At 41.7% G+C, this 15,421-nt stretch overlaps 1 protein-coding gene across 4 annotated transcripts in view; it reads left to right on the forward strand.

Annotated features, from left to right (window-relative positions):
* Positions 1 to 15,421, forward strand: part of DZIP1 (DAZ interacting zinc finger protein 1) — a 63,836-nt gene that overhangs the window by 19,770 nt on the left and 28,645 nt on the right. For 3 of the 4 annotated variants that reach the window (XM_083168788.1, XM_083168786.1, XM_083168789.1), the window contains 8 exons: positions 318 to 485; positions 1,612 to 1,752; positions 1,840 to 1,902; positions 3,345 to 3,485; positions 7,005 to 7,053; positions 8,745 to 8,801; positions 10,654 to 10,701; positions 13,816 to 13,958. In XM_083168788.1, coding sequence (XP_083024914.1) covers positions 318 to 485; positions 1,612 to 1,752; positions 1,840 to 1,902; positions 3,345 to 3,485; positions 7,005 to 7,053; positions 8,745 to 8,801; positions 10,654 to 10,701; positions 13,816 to 13,958 — 810 coding nt within the window. The remainder of the gene's footprint in view (positions 1 to 317; positions 486 to 1,611; positions 1,753 to 1,839; positions 1,903 to 3,344; positions 3,486 to 7,004; positions 7,054 to 8,744; positions 8,802 to 10,653; positions 10,702 to 13,815; positions 13,959 to 15,421) is intronic. The other variant, XM_083168787.1, reaches the window with a different exon arrangement.

The following is a 15,421-nucleotide window of genomic DNA, read 5'->3' on the forward strand; positions in this document are numbered from 1 at the left end:
TAAAGTTTACTGATAATGAAATCCAGAGGGGAGGGGAAGTCGGTGGGGGGTTGTAATGTATGTAAAGTACACATAGTAGGCCTGTGTGAGGTCCAGTACTGAAGGGGCCACAGAGCCACACCCAAAGATTGACATCTTAAACAGGAACACTAGTTTAGTGAAGTGAAATTTGCTGTCTCTATAAAATGCTAAATGTCACCTACTCCGGACCTGTTATGTATGTTTGTATAATTAATTATGCAGAGAGCCAGAGTATAATAGTCAATATGCTTCTTATGCCACCTTTGAAATGTGTTTGAATCTTATACTTTCTATAGATACAAGAAAACGAGCAAAAGAAAACTGTTGAACAAGAAATTTTTAACAAAATTGACAGTTGGAAAAAAGAAGAAACAAATAAATTTGAAGATGAATTAAAAAAAGTAAAAGATATGTTTATGACGGAGCTTAAGGAGCTGACTGCTAAGAACAGCTGGTTAGAACAGGTAAGTGGCCACGTACGTTTATACTTGCCACACACACGTCATTGTGGTTGAGTTTCAGTCTTTTGATATTTTTGCTATATTGCATATGGGTGTGGTATGGCGGTCCGACAGGGGATTCCAACATCGGAATCCGACTGCCGGTGCTGTGACAGGGGGGCGAGCGCAAAGAAGTCCCTTGCGGGCTCGCCACACTGCGGGCACAGTTACTTGTTTTGCTTGCCACATGTTCTATTCTCCCTCTATGAGGGTCTTGGACCCCCACAAGGGCGAATAACCCTTGTGAGTCGAGAATTGCCCCCTGTCGGAGCACCGGCAGTCAGGATACTGACTGTCGGAATCCTCCCTGTCAGGCTGTTATCCGGCACCCATTGCATATTCTGTTTCTATAGACCCTGACCAAGTTGATGATCAATAGACATTAAAAGCAAATCTAGGAACACAAAATTGGGATGATCCATTCCAGCCATACATTCTGTAAAGGTATACGAGGAATAAGGTACATGTGTTTTCATGATGTGACTGCAGTCATTGCTAATATAAGTGTATTATTCCTCTCAACCAACGTTACCCAACCTTCACTTACTTCATGTATTGGCTCTGGCCTGTTAAAGTAATCTGCAGATGATTGCAAACCTAAGCTGATGGCAGCCATCTGCAACTGCTGTTGGCCTACACATGCAATTTATGCAGAACAATGGCCTGGTAGTATGTGCGGTGTGGCACAATGTGTGGTCAGCATTATATGGAGATGTTTCTTGCTTCAAAACTTCCATTAATTAATTTGGTGTACTAATTCTCAACATGCTGGTCACACCTGTAGAAAAATTAATACGTTTGTCCCGTTGATTAATAACTTCAGTGACAGGTCTGTTTGAATATCGCTGGTTCTTTTCAGCAAGGTGGAAATTGCGAGTGCGGCCATCAAAACCATGGGGCTCGCCACAAAATGCAGCGGGCTAGCTGCATTTTCGGCGAACCTTGCTATTTAGGGGAATCCTCGCTATCCTCTGAGATGATAGTTGGTACTTTTATCTCTCTCCGAGATTTGGTAAAAGTCACCCATCATTTTGATCTCTTAGTTATTTTCGTCATGTTTTTCCCATAACATTTATCTTTTTGTCGATAGGAACTACATGAAATGAAAAAAGAGGGTCTGCATGTGAGATCCGGCTTAGGTGCTCTACAAGAAAGCCTCAGTGACACAGACAAAGACAAGGCTAGACCTACACATGACATTCAGTATATGAAGGAGCTTTTAGAAAAGCAGGTACAATTATAATCCACATTTAATTGATACCCATAATATTAATGTTACCGTTTTCCATAAATGTTTCTGCTTTGCTTTTTCATGTAGGAACGTAAGTTGGAAAAGCGCATGCATCAGCTGCAGCAAGGGCACGAGAGGGAAAAGAACCAGGTATTTTTTATAAAAAAAAATTTTTAGTGGCCCAATGCTACATTGTCATATAGCAATGTATATATAATATGGCATACATACAAAAGGTCTCTCAACAAAAGATACCTTATTTGTTTTCTTTTTTAATAAATATTTGATTGAAGCAGTGCATCATAAGAACATTCAGTGTACATATTAGAAACTTGCACAAGTCTGAAAGTAATCAAAACAAGTTACAATATAAATGACAGTTGTATAACTGCTGCGCTCGTCTACCACATCCTAAACCAATATACTTCAATATACCAATAGTACAGGTCATTTTCATGAAAAGTATATATTCGATATAATATAAGATTAACTTAGTTAATATGTTTAAATAGAGAAATATACAGGACATGTGCTTATAATTGCATTAGAGCAGTGGTTCCCAAACTGTGTGCCGTGGCTCCCTGGGGTGCCTCGGGACACATGCAGGGGTGCCGCGGCTTGGTGGTCTAGGACCAACTCAAATTATTAATGGTTAATTATTTATGAGCAAAACCAGTGCTGGTAGCTGGCAATCATAGAATGTGTACCAACAGAACCAAATCCTGCCCTTTACCACATAACTGCCACTAAGAATCACATATAAACCCAATCTAAATTAAAAAAAATTGACCTCGGGGTGCCGTGAAAAAAAGTCTGATTCTCTAGGGTGCCGTGAATCAAAAAAGATTGGGAACCCCTGCATTAGAGGGTCATTTCCTATAGTCGTATAACATATGGAATTACTAAAAGACACGTGAATTGGTCAATTTAATGCAGTTGACAGTGTTGTTATGTAACTCTCCCATGTAATAAAAAAAGCAATTCCTCAAAATTTCCTCAATTTTGTTTTTCAAAATTTTCTTAGTTTCTATGGTCATTTTCCTATTGCTGATTACCTTTTTAAATGTAAATGGACTTTATTTTGTTTATTAAAATTGATTAAAGTGGTTCCTCTTTCGCAACATCTGGAGAGCTAGAAGTTGTCAAAGAATGTTTTCTTAAATTTGGCCACATAGCGCTCTCCAGCATGGGGCAGTATCCCAGAAGCCTTGATTCCTTTACGGACACTTAAAAAATGGGTGAATATCACAATTAATGATCAGTTTATCTCTGTGTCCAATTAGCAGCCATTTTTTATGGGATGTAAGTGGACCCGCAGAAACACATGGGATTGGTCCACCTGGGCCCGGGTGCAGTTTGTTGCGGATTATTCTTTGCATACTCCTTGATAACGGGGGCAAGGACACCAGCATTGGGGCTATCAGGATCGCCTCCAGCGACTCTATTAGCAGCTGTGTGGCTGCTAATAGGATATGTCCCCAAAGTAAGAAGTGAAGTTCTACAGCAGCTAAAGTGCCAGGGCTGCCTTACTACCATACACCCAACAATACAATTGATCTACCATACACACCGATCTATATATCTATTTTTAGCTCCTATTAAAGACTGAAAGGCTAAAAGTATCACTAAATGAAGATCAAAGGACAAAGGAGAATGTCTACAAGAAAAAAATGGATGAAATTGGACAGAGGCTTAAGGAACAAAACAAACTAATAAAGAGACAACAAGAGCAGGTATGTATGTTACAACTTTATCTATCATACAGAAGATATAAAATATAATCACTTTATTTCTATTTGAAGCTACTCAAAAATACCAGTTTCTAGTACTATGGGCTGCTTCAGAGGTAAAACAGAAGTGATTGGTACTGCATCTTAGGTAGTTATGGTAATGCACAGGAGGCATCTTTTGTAAAAGGACAACGACAGCTGGATTTTAAGATCTGCTGCTTGTATATAAAGTACATAGATGAGTTTTATTAAATGTTCAGATTCAATATTTATGTCTATAGAATATTGATCATCACTGGCATCATCGCTAATTATAGAAATGCTCTTCAGATTTTTTGTATAGACTTAAAAAGGCAACTGAACCTAGAATATGGGATGCTGGTAATCATTTTCACTTCCTTGCTCACAAATTTATTTTATATTTGAATTTTTAGGTGTTATTAGTAGCTTGTTTTTATAAGACAACATGGATTTTATAATAGTCAGTTTTTGGGGGGTATTCAATGTCAGGGGAACGGCTGTCGAGCAAGCTCGACAGCCGTGCCCCTTTCCCGTTCTCGTTTTGCTCGCCTGGAGCTCGGCAGTCGGGTTTCAATGTCCCGGCTGCCGAGCGGCGAGAAGGGGGCGTGGCCGCGAGTTGATGACGAAAATAGATGAGCTCCGGCCGGGAGCTCGCCTATTTCCGGCCTTTCTCGGCAGAACGAGCCCGACAGCTTGTTCTGTCGGGCTCGTTCTGCGCAAAACCCCTGTTCAATGCTGTCGGGGAAGACAGCATTGAATAGGGCCCCGCAGCCATCTCCCCTGTCGGGAGATGGCTGCGGGAGCACGCCTAACATTGAATACCCCCCTAAGTCTTTGGGCCAGATGCACTAAGCTTCAAATGTGATAAAATAGAGAGTGATAAACAACCAACCAATGATCTCCTGCCTGACATTTTTCTAACACAGTGTGACATGGCAGGTAGGAGCTGATTGGCTGGCTGGTTATCACTCTCCATTTATCACTTTTTTTTTTTTCAATAATAGATTTTTATTAGGTCTTCAGAAATAGATACAAGGTACAAATGCATATAAACGAGTATGAGCGATACTTAAACACAACGGTATATTAAGAGTTTGCGTCACAAGAGGATCGCCCGTTATTCTGGTTGTGCAATGTCGAGGAGGTATAAAGCATTTTTTATAACCTGTCCTTAGAGACCTACAATTTTCAAATTTTAATATAACCATTAGTAAGTACAAACTTGAAAAGTATCAAATATATATAAAAGAGAAAGAAGAAGGAGGGGGGGAGGAGGAGAGAAAGAAAGGAAAGTAGACAGACACAAAAGGGAAGAATTGCAGCCGCATAGTATAAGGTATAGTAATAGCTTAGTATCTACGTCACACTAGGAGTGGCTCGTTGCACGGTATTGGCATTTGGAGAGAGCTATCAGTGGGTTGAGGCATATATCCTGTGTGTGCGGGGCACCTGTCGTCACCAAACATAGCAAAGTTCTACGATTCTCTGTATTCACACCACTTCAGCCACCTGAGGTGGATTGATGAGGCGACAGGTGAGTATTGGACGTTTGCAGTTTCGAAAAGGTAGTGGTTATGGACCTTATTTACAATATGATTGATAGAAGGGATATCCGTGGATTTCCATTTATGGCCTATAGTTGCTTTTGTAGCTATTAGGATATGTCTTAAAATATATAAGTCTCCCCCACCGAGATGTTCATGATGGTGAAGTAGCGCTACCACCGGGTCTAGCTGGATACTGGTTTTAATAACTAAGTTAATAAGGTCAAAGATTTCTATCCACAGGGGACGGATCTTTGGGCACTCCCAGAAGATGTGGAAGATCGAGCCCACCTCGCCACAGTTCCTCCAGCATAAATCTGAGACATTCGGCCATATGGCATGGAGTCTCTTGGGGGTGAAATTTGTTCTATGACAAAGTTTATAGAACATTTCTGTATGAAGCGAGCATTTGGACATTCTCCTCGCTCAGGGAAGTATTGAGGTCAAGTTCCCACTTTAATTGGGCAGGTAGTTTCCCTTGCTTAGCTGTGGATACCAGGAAGTTGTACCACCTAGAGATACCTCCTTTGTGAGATTGGGGAGATAGCTTAGAAGTGAGTATTTTAGGTGCAGGGTTACCTACTGTGGCGCCTGTGCTAGTAGCGGAAAGCCAGTGTCGGATCTGTAGATATTTATAGAAATCATTTTTATGTAGCCCATATTTCTCCTGGAGTGTAGAGAATTGCAAAAGAGATCCCTCCTGAACTAAATGGCCGAGGGAGGACATGCCCGCCGAGGACCAAGACTCTAAATTTAGATCAGGAATTAGTTTAGCGATAGAGTTAAGGGATAACTCGGCGCTTGGCAGAGACATCTCTTTTGTCCCAGCGGTCACCTCGTTCCAAACCTCCAGGGTTGCCCCAACTGCTAGTCCCCGCTCCGGTCCACGCGGGGTAGCCCGGGCAGGGAGCCAGCAGAGGTCCACCAGTGGAATGTCCGGGGATAGGGATCGCTCCAACACCACCCATGGCTTTGGGGCGCTTGGTTCAAACCAGTCCCTAGCCTGGCTTAACAGGCAGGCCTGGTTGTATTTTTCAATATCAGGGTATCCGAGTCCCCCAAGGCACTTCGGTAAGACCGTTGTACTCCTGGCTAGTCTCGGCCTCGCCCCCTTCCAAATATATTTAGTGAATATTTTGTTGATTTTATGCATTAAAGACTTGGGAAGTCTTCTGGGAATTGCTCGGAAGAGATAGATTAATTTAGGGAGGAGAATCATTTTAGAGGCCGCCAATCTGCCCAGCCATGAGATTTCGTGGGTGAACCATTCTGTTATCAGTTTCTCAAAAGATTTGAGAAGCGGCAGAAAGTTGCATTCAATCAGATGTATGTCTCTGGTAACGGACACTCCCAAGTATTTAATTGATCGCGTTTGCCAGGCGTATCTATACCGATCCTTCATACGGGCTTCCACCTCAACTGGGATATTCAGTGGGAGAGCCTCCGTCTTAGAGGTGTTTAGCTTATAGTATGAAACCGAGGAATACTCCTCTAGCACTTTGTGTAGAGCAGGGAGAGAGCTCTCCGGGTTCTCTAGGCAGAGGAGTACGTCATCGGCAAACAAACATATCTTGTGGGTCATATCTCCTACCTTTGGGCCTTTTATTAGGCTATCTGTCCTAATCTTTTCAGCTAACGGCTCCATAGCTAAGACAAATATGAGTGGGGACAGTGGGCAGCCCTGTCTGGTGCCATTGGATATAGGGAAACTAGACGAGAGGCACCCATTGACGAACACCCTCGCGGAGGGATAGGAGTACAAGGCAAAAATGGAATTTAAAAATCTCCCCTTGATTCCGAAACGCAACAACACCTCTCTTAGATACCCCCAATGTAGTCTATCGAACGCCTTTTCGGCGTCATTTATCACTTTTTAAGCTTAGTGCATCTGGCCCTTTATCTGTTCCTCCATGGAAGTAATGCACTGAGATGTAATCCACACTTTTGTCATCTTCAGATAAAAGAACTGTCAGCGAAACCACCACAAGTTGCCAAAAAATCTCCAGGTAAGAAATGTCAACAAAGTCCCCTGGACAACTAACCTGTGAGGACACTTACCAATAAAATGGTCAATATAATATGTTGGTGATAAAAGTAATGTTTAAAATGATAGTAAGGAATTTGTCAAGAGCCGTTATTACGTACAAACAAGTACAAGCGGGGTGCAATTTATTTATTTTTTAAATAAAAAAAGTTTGTGCTGCTGTAATATAGTTTAATGTCAAATAATAAATATTATGCAATGTTAACATCATCAGGTTTACCAGTAGGGTGAGCCAGTCTTGGCGAATGTTTTTGCGCAGACTCAATCGGGACTGTAATCTGCACCGAATGATTGAGCCTGAATCAGGCCCCATGTGCACTGCAGGTGTGGCAAATGTAATATGTGCAGAAAGTTAGATTTGGGTGAGTTATTTTGTTTCTGTGCAGGGTAAATACCGGCTGCATTATTTTTACACTGCAATTTAGATTTCTGTTTCAACACACCCCACCCAAAATCTAACCTTCTCTGCACATGTTACATCTGCCGCACCTGCAGTGCAGCATGTTTTTGTCCATTAGAGAAAGTTTTTGCTTTTACAATCCATGCTGAATCAGGCCCTACATCGGAACGGTATTCTGTAACCCAGATAATGGAGATTCTGACTACAGGCAAACAGTGTGTCCTGGACAACTGCTTTGAGAACTAGAAATAAGCTAGCAGTATATAGTAATGTGAAGGTGGTGTCTGCTGGAGATCAGCTATACAATTGTTTTCCCTAGTCCTGCATGTTTGATGGCATTAATGCTAGTAATTGATTGTCTCATAGGAACAAGTAAACAGTGACAGTACAGATATATATCACACGTACAGATATGTGGATCCTGATGAGGGACACAGACATGGGGAACATATATTTGGTGAGCTGCACAGCACCCAGACAGCCACTTAGCGGTGCCACTAAGTGGATGCAACAGCCAGCTAGGTAAACAGTAAAAAAAAAAAAAAAAAAAAACCAGTACAGATATGGAACACTACAGGGGAGACACGGGGTACATATTTTAAGCTGGGTGACACAGATCCTAGGCAGCCATCAGCGTTGTCATCTTGACTTTGATACTAACAGGGCAGCAGTGAAAGGGCTTAACAGGCCATCTTCCCCACAGCACACCATGGCCAGTATGGATGGGTCCAGAGGCTGTCAGTGAGGCCAGGGACCATAGTAAGGCCCTCTGTGGGCTGAGGTCCATTTCCCTCCGCTCGCCTCCTCCGCCACGCTGCTCCGGAGGGCCGGAGATGGTGGAGCTCCGAGTATGGGAGATTGGAGCTCCACGTGTAAGCGACCATTCCCGGTCCCCAAGTAGACTCTTCCTTCATGCATCTGTGATCCAGTTCTGCATCCCAGAATGCAGCATCAGATTACTTGTTGTATCATCATCTGGCGGAGTGACCCATGAAATCACACAGGCTGGCTGCCACAGCTCCTTAAAGAGGCCATTAAGACTGAGGCCTTGGCACTCCTTCAAAAGAGAGGGGATCTACATCCATTTTGTGATATGGCTACTGTCGCTATCCCATCACCTCAGGTGATGTCCCTGACCTGAGACAAGTTTAGCATGTTTTCTGTGATTGGTATATATAATAGATTTAATTCCAAGTGTGTAAATAGAACTTAACCAAAATAACAAGCTTCAAAATATGTTTATTTGTCTGTAGTGCCGGCACCTATTCCTAAGATACAACATGTTGAAACAAAACTTAGTACATCAAGAGGTAAGTCTTACCTTGTTTCACAAATAAATACTTCACTGACAAATATTTTTTCTAAAATATTTCCAAAATTGTAATTGTATTATTAAATGATGAAAGAAATATGCACTTTTGAAAATAAAATCATACAGAAGAGAAGAATTTGATCATTAAAAAAAAAAACAATTGTGGGTACATTTTTGTCAAAAATAGTTTCATACAGTTATAAAAAAAAAACTTTATACAGTATATAAAGTTGGGCATTCCGTCAATTGTCGGTGGTTTGGCCATATAATTTTTAGTGTTATGCTGAGCATAACTGACACATTCTGCACATACCCAGGTAACTTAAAAAACCCTGAAATGTAAGGGATTTTTGGTACTTGTGTACTAGCACGGCGGCCACGATAATTAGTCACCCGATTTTTTTATCGCATCGCATGCCATACATCCGATGGCATGCGATGCGATTTTGACCCATATACGATATTAAATTGTATAAGCACCCTAATGGGTGCTTACAATGCTTAAATGCACCCCCACGCCACCCCCCAAGTATAAACGTGAACCCGAAGCGTGGCGAGCGCAGCGAGCCCACGAGGGGCGGTGGTACGTGTCCTACGACCTTTTCATACCCCCACTATTCACGTCGGCGTGGAGTTGATCTTATAAAGTGTGGCGAGCGCACCGAGCCCGAAGCGTGGCGAGCGCAGCGGATACCTGTGAAGCCCACGAGGGGACTCATATACCTGTGAAGGTATCCGCTGCGCTGGCCACGCTTCGGGCTCGGTGGCTCGCTGCGCTCACCACACTTTATAAAATCAACTCCATGCCGACGTGGATAGTGGGGGTATGAAAAGGTCGTAGAACGCGTACCGCCGCCCCTCACGGGCTCGCTGCGCTCGCCACGCTTCGGGTTCACGTTTATACTTGGGGGGTGGCGTGGGGGTGCATTTAAGCATTGTAACCACCCATTAGGGTGCTTATACAATTTATAATCGCATCCCATCGCATTGTATGCCATATACCAGGCCTGGCCAACCTGTGGCTCTCCAGATGTTGTGAAACTACATGTCCCAGAATGCACTGCCACAGATTTGCTCTTATGGAATGCTAAAACTGTGGCAAAGCATGCTGGAATGTGTAGTTTCACAACATCTGAAGAGCCATAGGTTGGCCAGGCCTGCCATATACAATGGCATACAATTTTAAAATTGTATGCCATTGTAGAACATCGGCCGATATCGCATCGCTTGCGATATGGTCTGCGATGCGATGGGCGCCGTGCTAGTACACAAGTACCGGATTTTTTTTTTTTTTAGTGGGCGGCACAGCTAATGTACTGATATATCCTGTGGCTGTACGCACTGCACAATCTATTAGACAACTGTGCCATATACTGGTACTGTACATTTTCGTGTCATCCCATCTGACGTGCTACACATCAGATGAGAGGACGACACACATGCACACACAATTGAACGTCCACATTTTGTGATATAAACTAAATATCGTTCCAAACATTGTTGGAACAATATGTCTTCCAATTCTTTACCTAATGTGTATCCAGCATTATGGTTTCTTGAAGAGCAGTTTAGCCACTCCTACTATAGATGACTAAAAACTTTATTTATTTACACATTTTTTTGTAAATGGTTGCAACATAGTTATTGTGTGAGTGGCTGAAAAAAAGATTGTTTCTGCATTGCAGCTGCAAACCACTAGTGTAATTAATTATCACTAGGTTTAACAAGTTTAGTGACTTTTTATTTCCTCCCATAATGTAACAGTTCTTCTATGTATCACCCTACAAGTTTTGCTATTTCATTTTTAAATGATGTTATCTGGCTATCTGTTCCCCTGTACTTCATGTCAGAACAGACACATATATTGCAGCCTATTCAGGAGCTTGAAGAAGACAAAGGTAACCTATTTGTATGAAAGCATGTCTTACTTTGCAGTGATTGTGTTGTGATATATTTTCTCTTATGCATGCTGGCTGCTGGCAGTCCTTTCCCTCTTAGTTATTGATAGCATTTGAGAAGCACCTTTAGCAAATGACAAGAAGTACTAGTATATGTGGCCTATAGATGGCAGTGCATTCATAGAGTTTACAGCTCAATTCTTTTCTGAGGCCATAGTTATGAGCTATTAACGCTGAAGAATTATTTAGTACAGCCAGCAATTGTCCCAGAAGCCATTGCACTGCTACATAGAACTTTGTGACTTTGAAACTTCAAAATGTAACCATTCCTATATAGAGATCAGCATTTTCTGTGTTATAGCAAATTGGAAACATTTTAAACATCTGTGTGTGTAGCTGGGGACACACTAGATAACTTTGCAAACGATAGTTTATCGCTCATGATTTCCTGGGAACTCCCAGACAAACGCTATTAGGTGTACGCTAAGCGATTTCACAAACTATATAGCCATTGGCCACATCTAGGAACATAGCTGTCATTGACCGTATCCTCAGATTGAGCTGCATGTACAGACGATAGAGGACATCTGTATCGACCTGCAGGAGCGCACATCATTAATGTTATAGTGTGTACACACTGGACGATATATACACACAAATGTCATTGTGACTGGTCGTTGCATATCATAATAACATTTTGTCTAGTGTGTACTTACCTTATACTGTGTAGGTTCTTCAAAGTGAATTTTTACAAAATAGTATTTTCATCATTTGTATTATGATCATTTACAATTTCAGATTCGGGAGGTCATTCTAATTCATATGCTCCCCCGCACAGGGGGGCGATGTTTTGAGACTGCGCATAAACATTTATGGGCATGTGCAGACTCTTTGTGCGAGCGGGCGCGGCAATTTTTTTTTTTTTTGCCGGCCGCTCACACACAGCAGTGCAGACGGGGGGCATGGGGTGGCAGCGAGGGGTAGCACCCATGGGAACGCCCAGCGTTTCATGGGCGTCCCCATAAAAAACATTGAGTGTTCCCATGCTAATGCGGCCATGACGCAGGTGCTGGAGGTGGGCAGCTTACATCAGCGGATATCAGCTGCCCGCCCTCTTCCTGCACAAGGGCACCACAGATTTAAGGTCAAAAGAGGCTGACTTAGATCTGCGACCGCTGGCAAAATCATTTGATGGTTGGCGCCCATTGAATGATTTCACCCCTGCATGCAAGGCTGCAAATGGAGGTTTATGTTAAATATCCACTTGCATGCTTTTTGGGAAATTGGCGTGCCAGGGGAGGGTGGGCATTCTTGCGGGCGGTGTTTAGATGACCCGCAAAGCGCCGAAATTCGCAACTTTTGCTGGTTAATCCAAATGACCTCTTAGGTGTGGTTCATTATAAAAAAATTATGAAAAAAGACAATCTTTCAATGAGATATTTACTACATATTACATTTTTTTCAATAATATTGATCAAAAGATTAGGTAGTTCTATCGAAGGACTATAGCAAAAAGAAGACTTTGATGTCCCTTTTGGGATATGAAAATAGGAATCAACAATGTCCATTGACAAAATGATCTTGCTGTTCTCCATGCTCCATGAAGGACAAACCCTAGAGACCCATCTCTGCCATGCCGTGGGTGTTCAAAGACTTTAAATTCAGAACGGGTTGAAAGAATCTGTCTGATTTCTGTAGTATATAGTAATTGGGGTAAATCTCAAATCTCTGGTCTGTCTGGAATTGGAACAACATCCCCCAATGAGAGTAAAGACAGGAATACATGATGAAAAACTGGGAGAGTAGACCTATCCCCTGATCAGTGTGACTCTCGTCCAGGCATCTTTAGTGGATGCAACCTTAACCGTCCCAAAAGAGAAGCCTGGGACTTTGGAAGCTCTGTTGTCTGTCATGCATTTAAAATGATTGCTGTTACTAATACTGTTGACCAAGATGGACATAAATGTATGCAGCTTACCACTGTGCCCCTTATATTGTGTAGCCCACAGTCTTTCTACAAAATTGTTGAAGCAGAGTGAGACGCAAAGATTCACATATATATATATATTTTGAGCATGCTCCTTTCTGACGCCTTTCTGCAGTGTTTTTCAATTTCTTTAGATGAAACCCATTTGATAGCACCAGTACCACATGGATTAATGTCCCATTAAAATGACATATTTTCCTAACATTTTAGAGAAGCCTGTTCTTGCTAATGAAGCGGAATTGAAAAAAAACATGAAATGTATATGCACTTTTATAATTAAGCAAGCAACTTCACACCATAACAATTGTTTGTATACGTTTTTACGTTCCTGTATGCTGCTTTCCTCTAGCAACATCTGAAATACCAGCACTTCCTGTCTTCCATCTTTAAACTATTTTGTGCTCTCCAATAGTTTGCTGTGATAAAGAGACTTTGAGGATGAATTCAGTTTAAGTTCAAATTCTTGGCAAGGTGTACAACTTGCAGCCGAGCCAACCATGTTTCAGTGTAAGGGGCCACATGCAAACATTGATCCGCAATGCACGGCAAATCAAGTTCTATGTATTTATGTTTTAGCCTTAGGCTAGATCACATCTCACAAGTCGGCACCAGGTTTGCCATTTTACATTTCCTTTCCTGCAGTAATAACGGAGCAGTAAAGGATTTGATAATGAGTCTAATTTAGCACATTTTGAGTGTAGACAGTGTCAACTCCAAGTGTAACTGAAGTCTTTGCTCTCCCTCTTTTTACCACTTAGAAAATTGTACAAAATAACGATTCTGCTAAATGCCTGTTCCGCATACAATATTTTATTGTACACTATTTCAGGATTAAATATAGTAGTGTAAATTGGGTGATATTTCTGAACTTCTCCTGCTGTCTCTTTTTTTCTAAATCTACATGACTGACTCTTCCTGTAGGTAATCCAGATCACGTGAGAGTATTGCAAAGTAAATAAAACCCTTGTACAGATAAAAATAAATTTATAAAAATTATATTTTTGGTAGGCTAAAAATAAAATTAGTTTTGTAGGTATAATATGTTCGTGTGAAACCTGGATTTTCTCATAAAAGTGTGCAGTATAAACGAATAAAGAGTTATCGTCAGTGCTCACATCTAATTCCAGATACGGACATTGAGGAAGCAGTGAGCACCAGTAGACACCATGCAATAAACGCGTTGAGAAAAGATCCCTCATTATTCAAAGAACTTCGGAAAGTCTGGGAACAGGAATTGATGGACAAGATGGAGACCTTGGGAGTTAAACCGGTAAATTTGTGCATTTTCCTCTTTTTCTATTTTGTGTTCGCATGTAATTAAAGAAGTGATGTTTATAATTTTAAAGATGAGCAGAATGGTTTTTATACATAGTCGGTTTGATCAAAGCCATATATAGGGTGAAATTTAATAGGATGAGAGATTCATAAAGTTAGAAACTTGGTAAGAAATCTCCATTTTTTTTTTTTAAAGCAGCAATAATTTACACTGCAAAACCAGTTTGTGTAAATGATTGCCGCTTTAAAAAAAAATTCTTACCAAATCTCTCAGTTTCCGAATCTCTCACCCTATGAAATTTCACCCCTAGTCTCTTTGGTGCCATGTACCAGAAAGATAATGGGTGACCCAAACCCTCCAATTTTTCCAATGGGGTCCATAAGGCGAAAAAACTAATCCCATAGCCCAGTGGTTCCCAAACTGTGTGCTGCGGCTCCCTGGGGTGCCTCAGTACCCTTGCAGGGGTGCCACGGGTTGGTGGTCCATTACCAATTTAAATTATTTATGAACAATTATTTATGGGCAAAACCAGTGCTTTGTGGCTGCCAATCATAAAATGTGTACAAACAGAAGCAAATCATGCCCTTTACCACATAACTGAACCTAAGAATCCCATATGAACAAAATCGACTTAATTTTATATAATTTTATTTTGGTCTAGGGGTGCCGTGGGAACATTTTGATACTCTAGGGTGCCGTGATTTGAAAGAGATTGGGAACCTCTGCCATAGCCCATACTATGATGCCACTTTCCACATTATATACATATATAATATACGGTACTTATGTAGTACCCGGGTGCCCAATTAACATCCGTACGCTTGTGCAAGGAAATCGCATCGCATGTCCCGTTTTAGTGCCATGCGATGCGATCTCAGTAGTTTATATGGATGGAGTATGGATGGACGTTTGTCAGTTACCGTAGCTATGCTTTCAGACTTTCAGAATAAGCTTAAGCTACGGAAATAGCGTAGTCAGTCAGAACTTGCGTAAGTGTTCCCGGTCACTGTCAGAATCATTCTGAGGTGATTAGCTGACAGTGATGGCTGCTTCAGTGAGTGCTCAGAGTGTGACAGAGGTGACAGGCGTGGCAGGTGAACAACTGACCATGTTCACCGAGCCTAATTCTGAGGAGGATGCTGTGGTGTTTTTTCAGCGACACCAGTTGATGCCCGTCACGCAGAATTGCGTGAACGGCCATCCAATGCGGCTGTCTATGAAGGAAAGCATGTGGCGCTGCCACATAAACTCATGTCAGTCTTCGAGTGGCCCATTGGTTCCCAGGATGCCGGTTACCCTTCGTGACCCTGGTCCGGTTCATATACTGGTGGGCAGAGGAGATGACCAGTGTACTGTACTGTAAAAGGTTCTTTCTTCTTTCATTATCATTATTATTGTTACTTATCTTGATTATTGTTTATATATGTAATTAATTATTGTATTTCATTCATTAATCA

Source organism: Crinia signifera, chromosome 2, assembly GCF_055691185.1.
Source record: "Crinia signifera chromosome 2, ASM5569118v1, whole genome shotgun sequence".
Taxonomy (NCBI): Eukaryota; Metazoa; Chordata; class Amphibia; order Anura; family Myobatrachidae; genus Crinia; species Crinia signifera.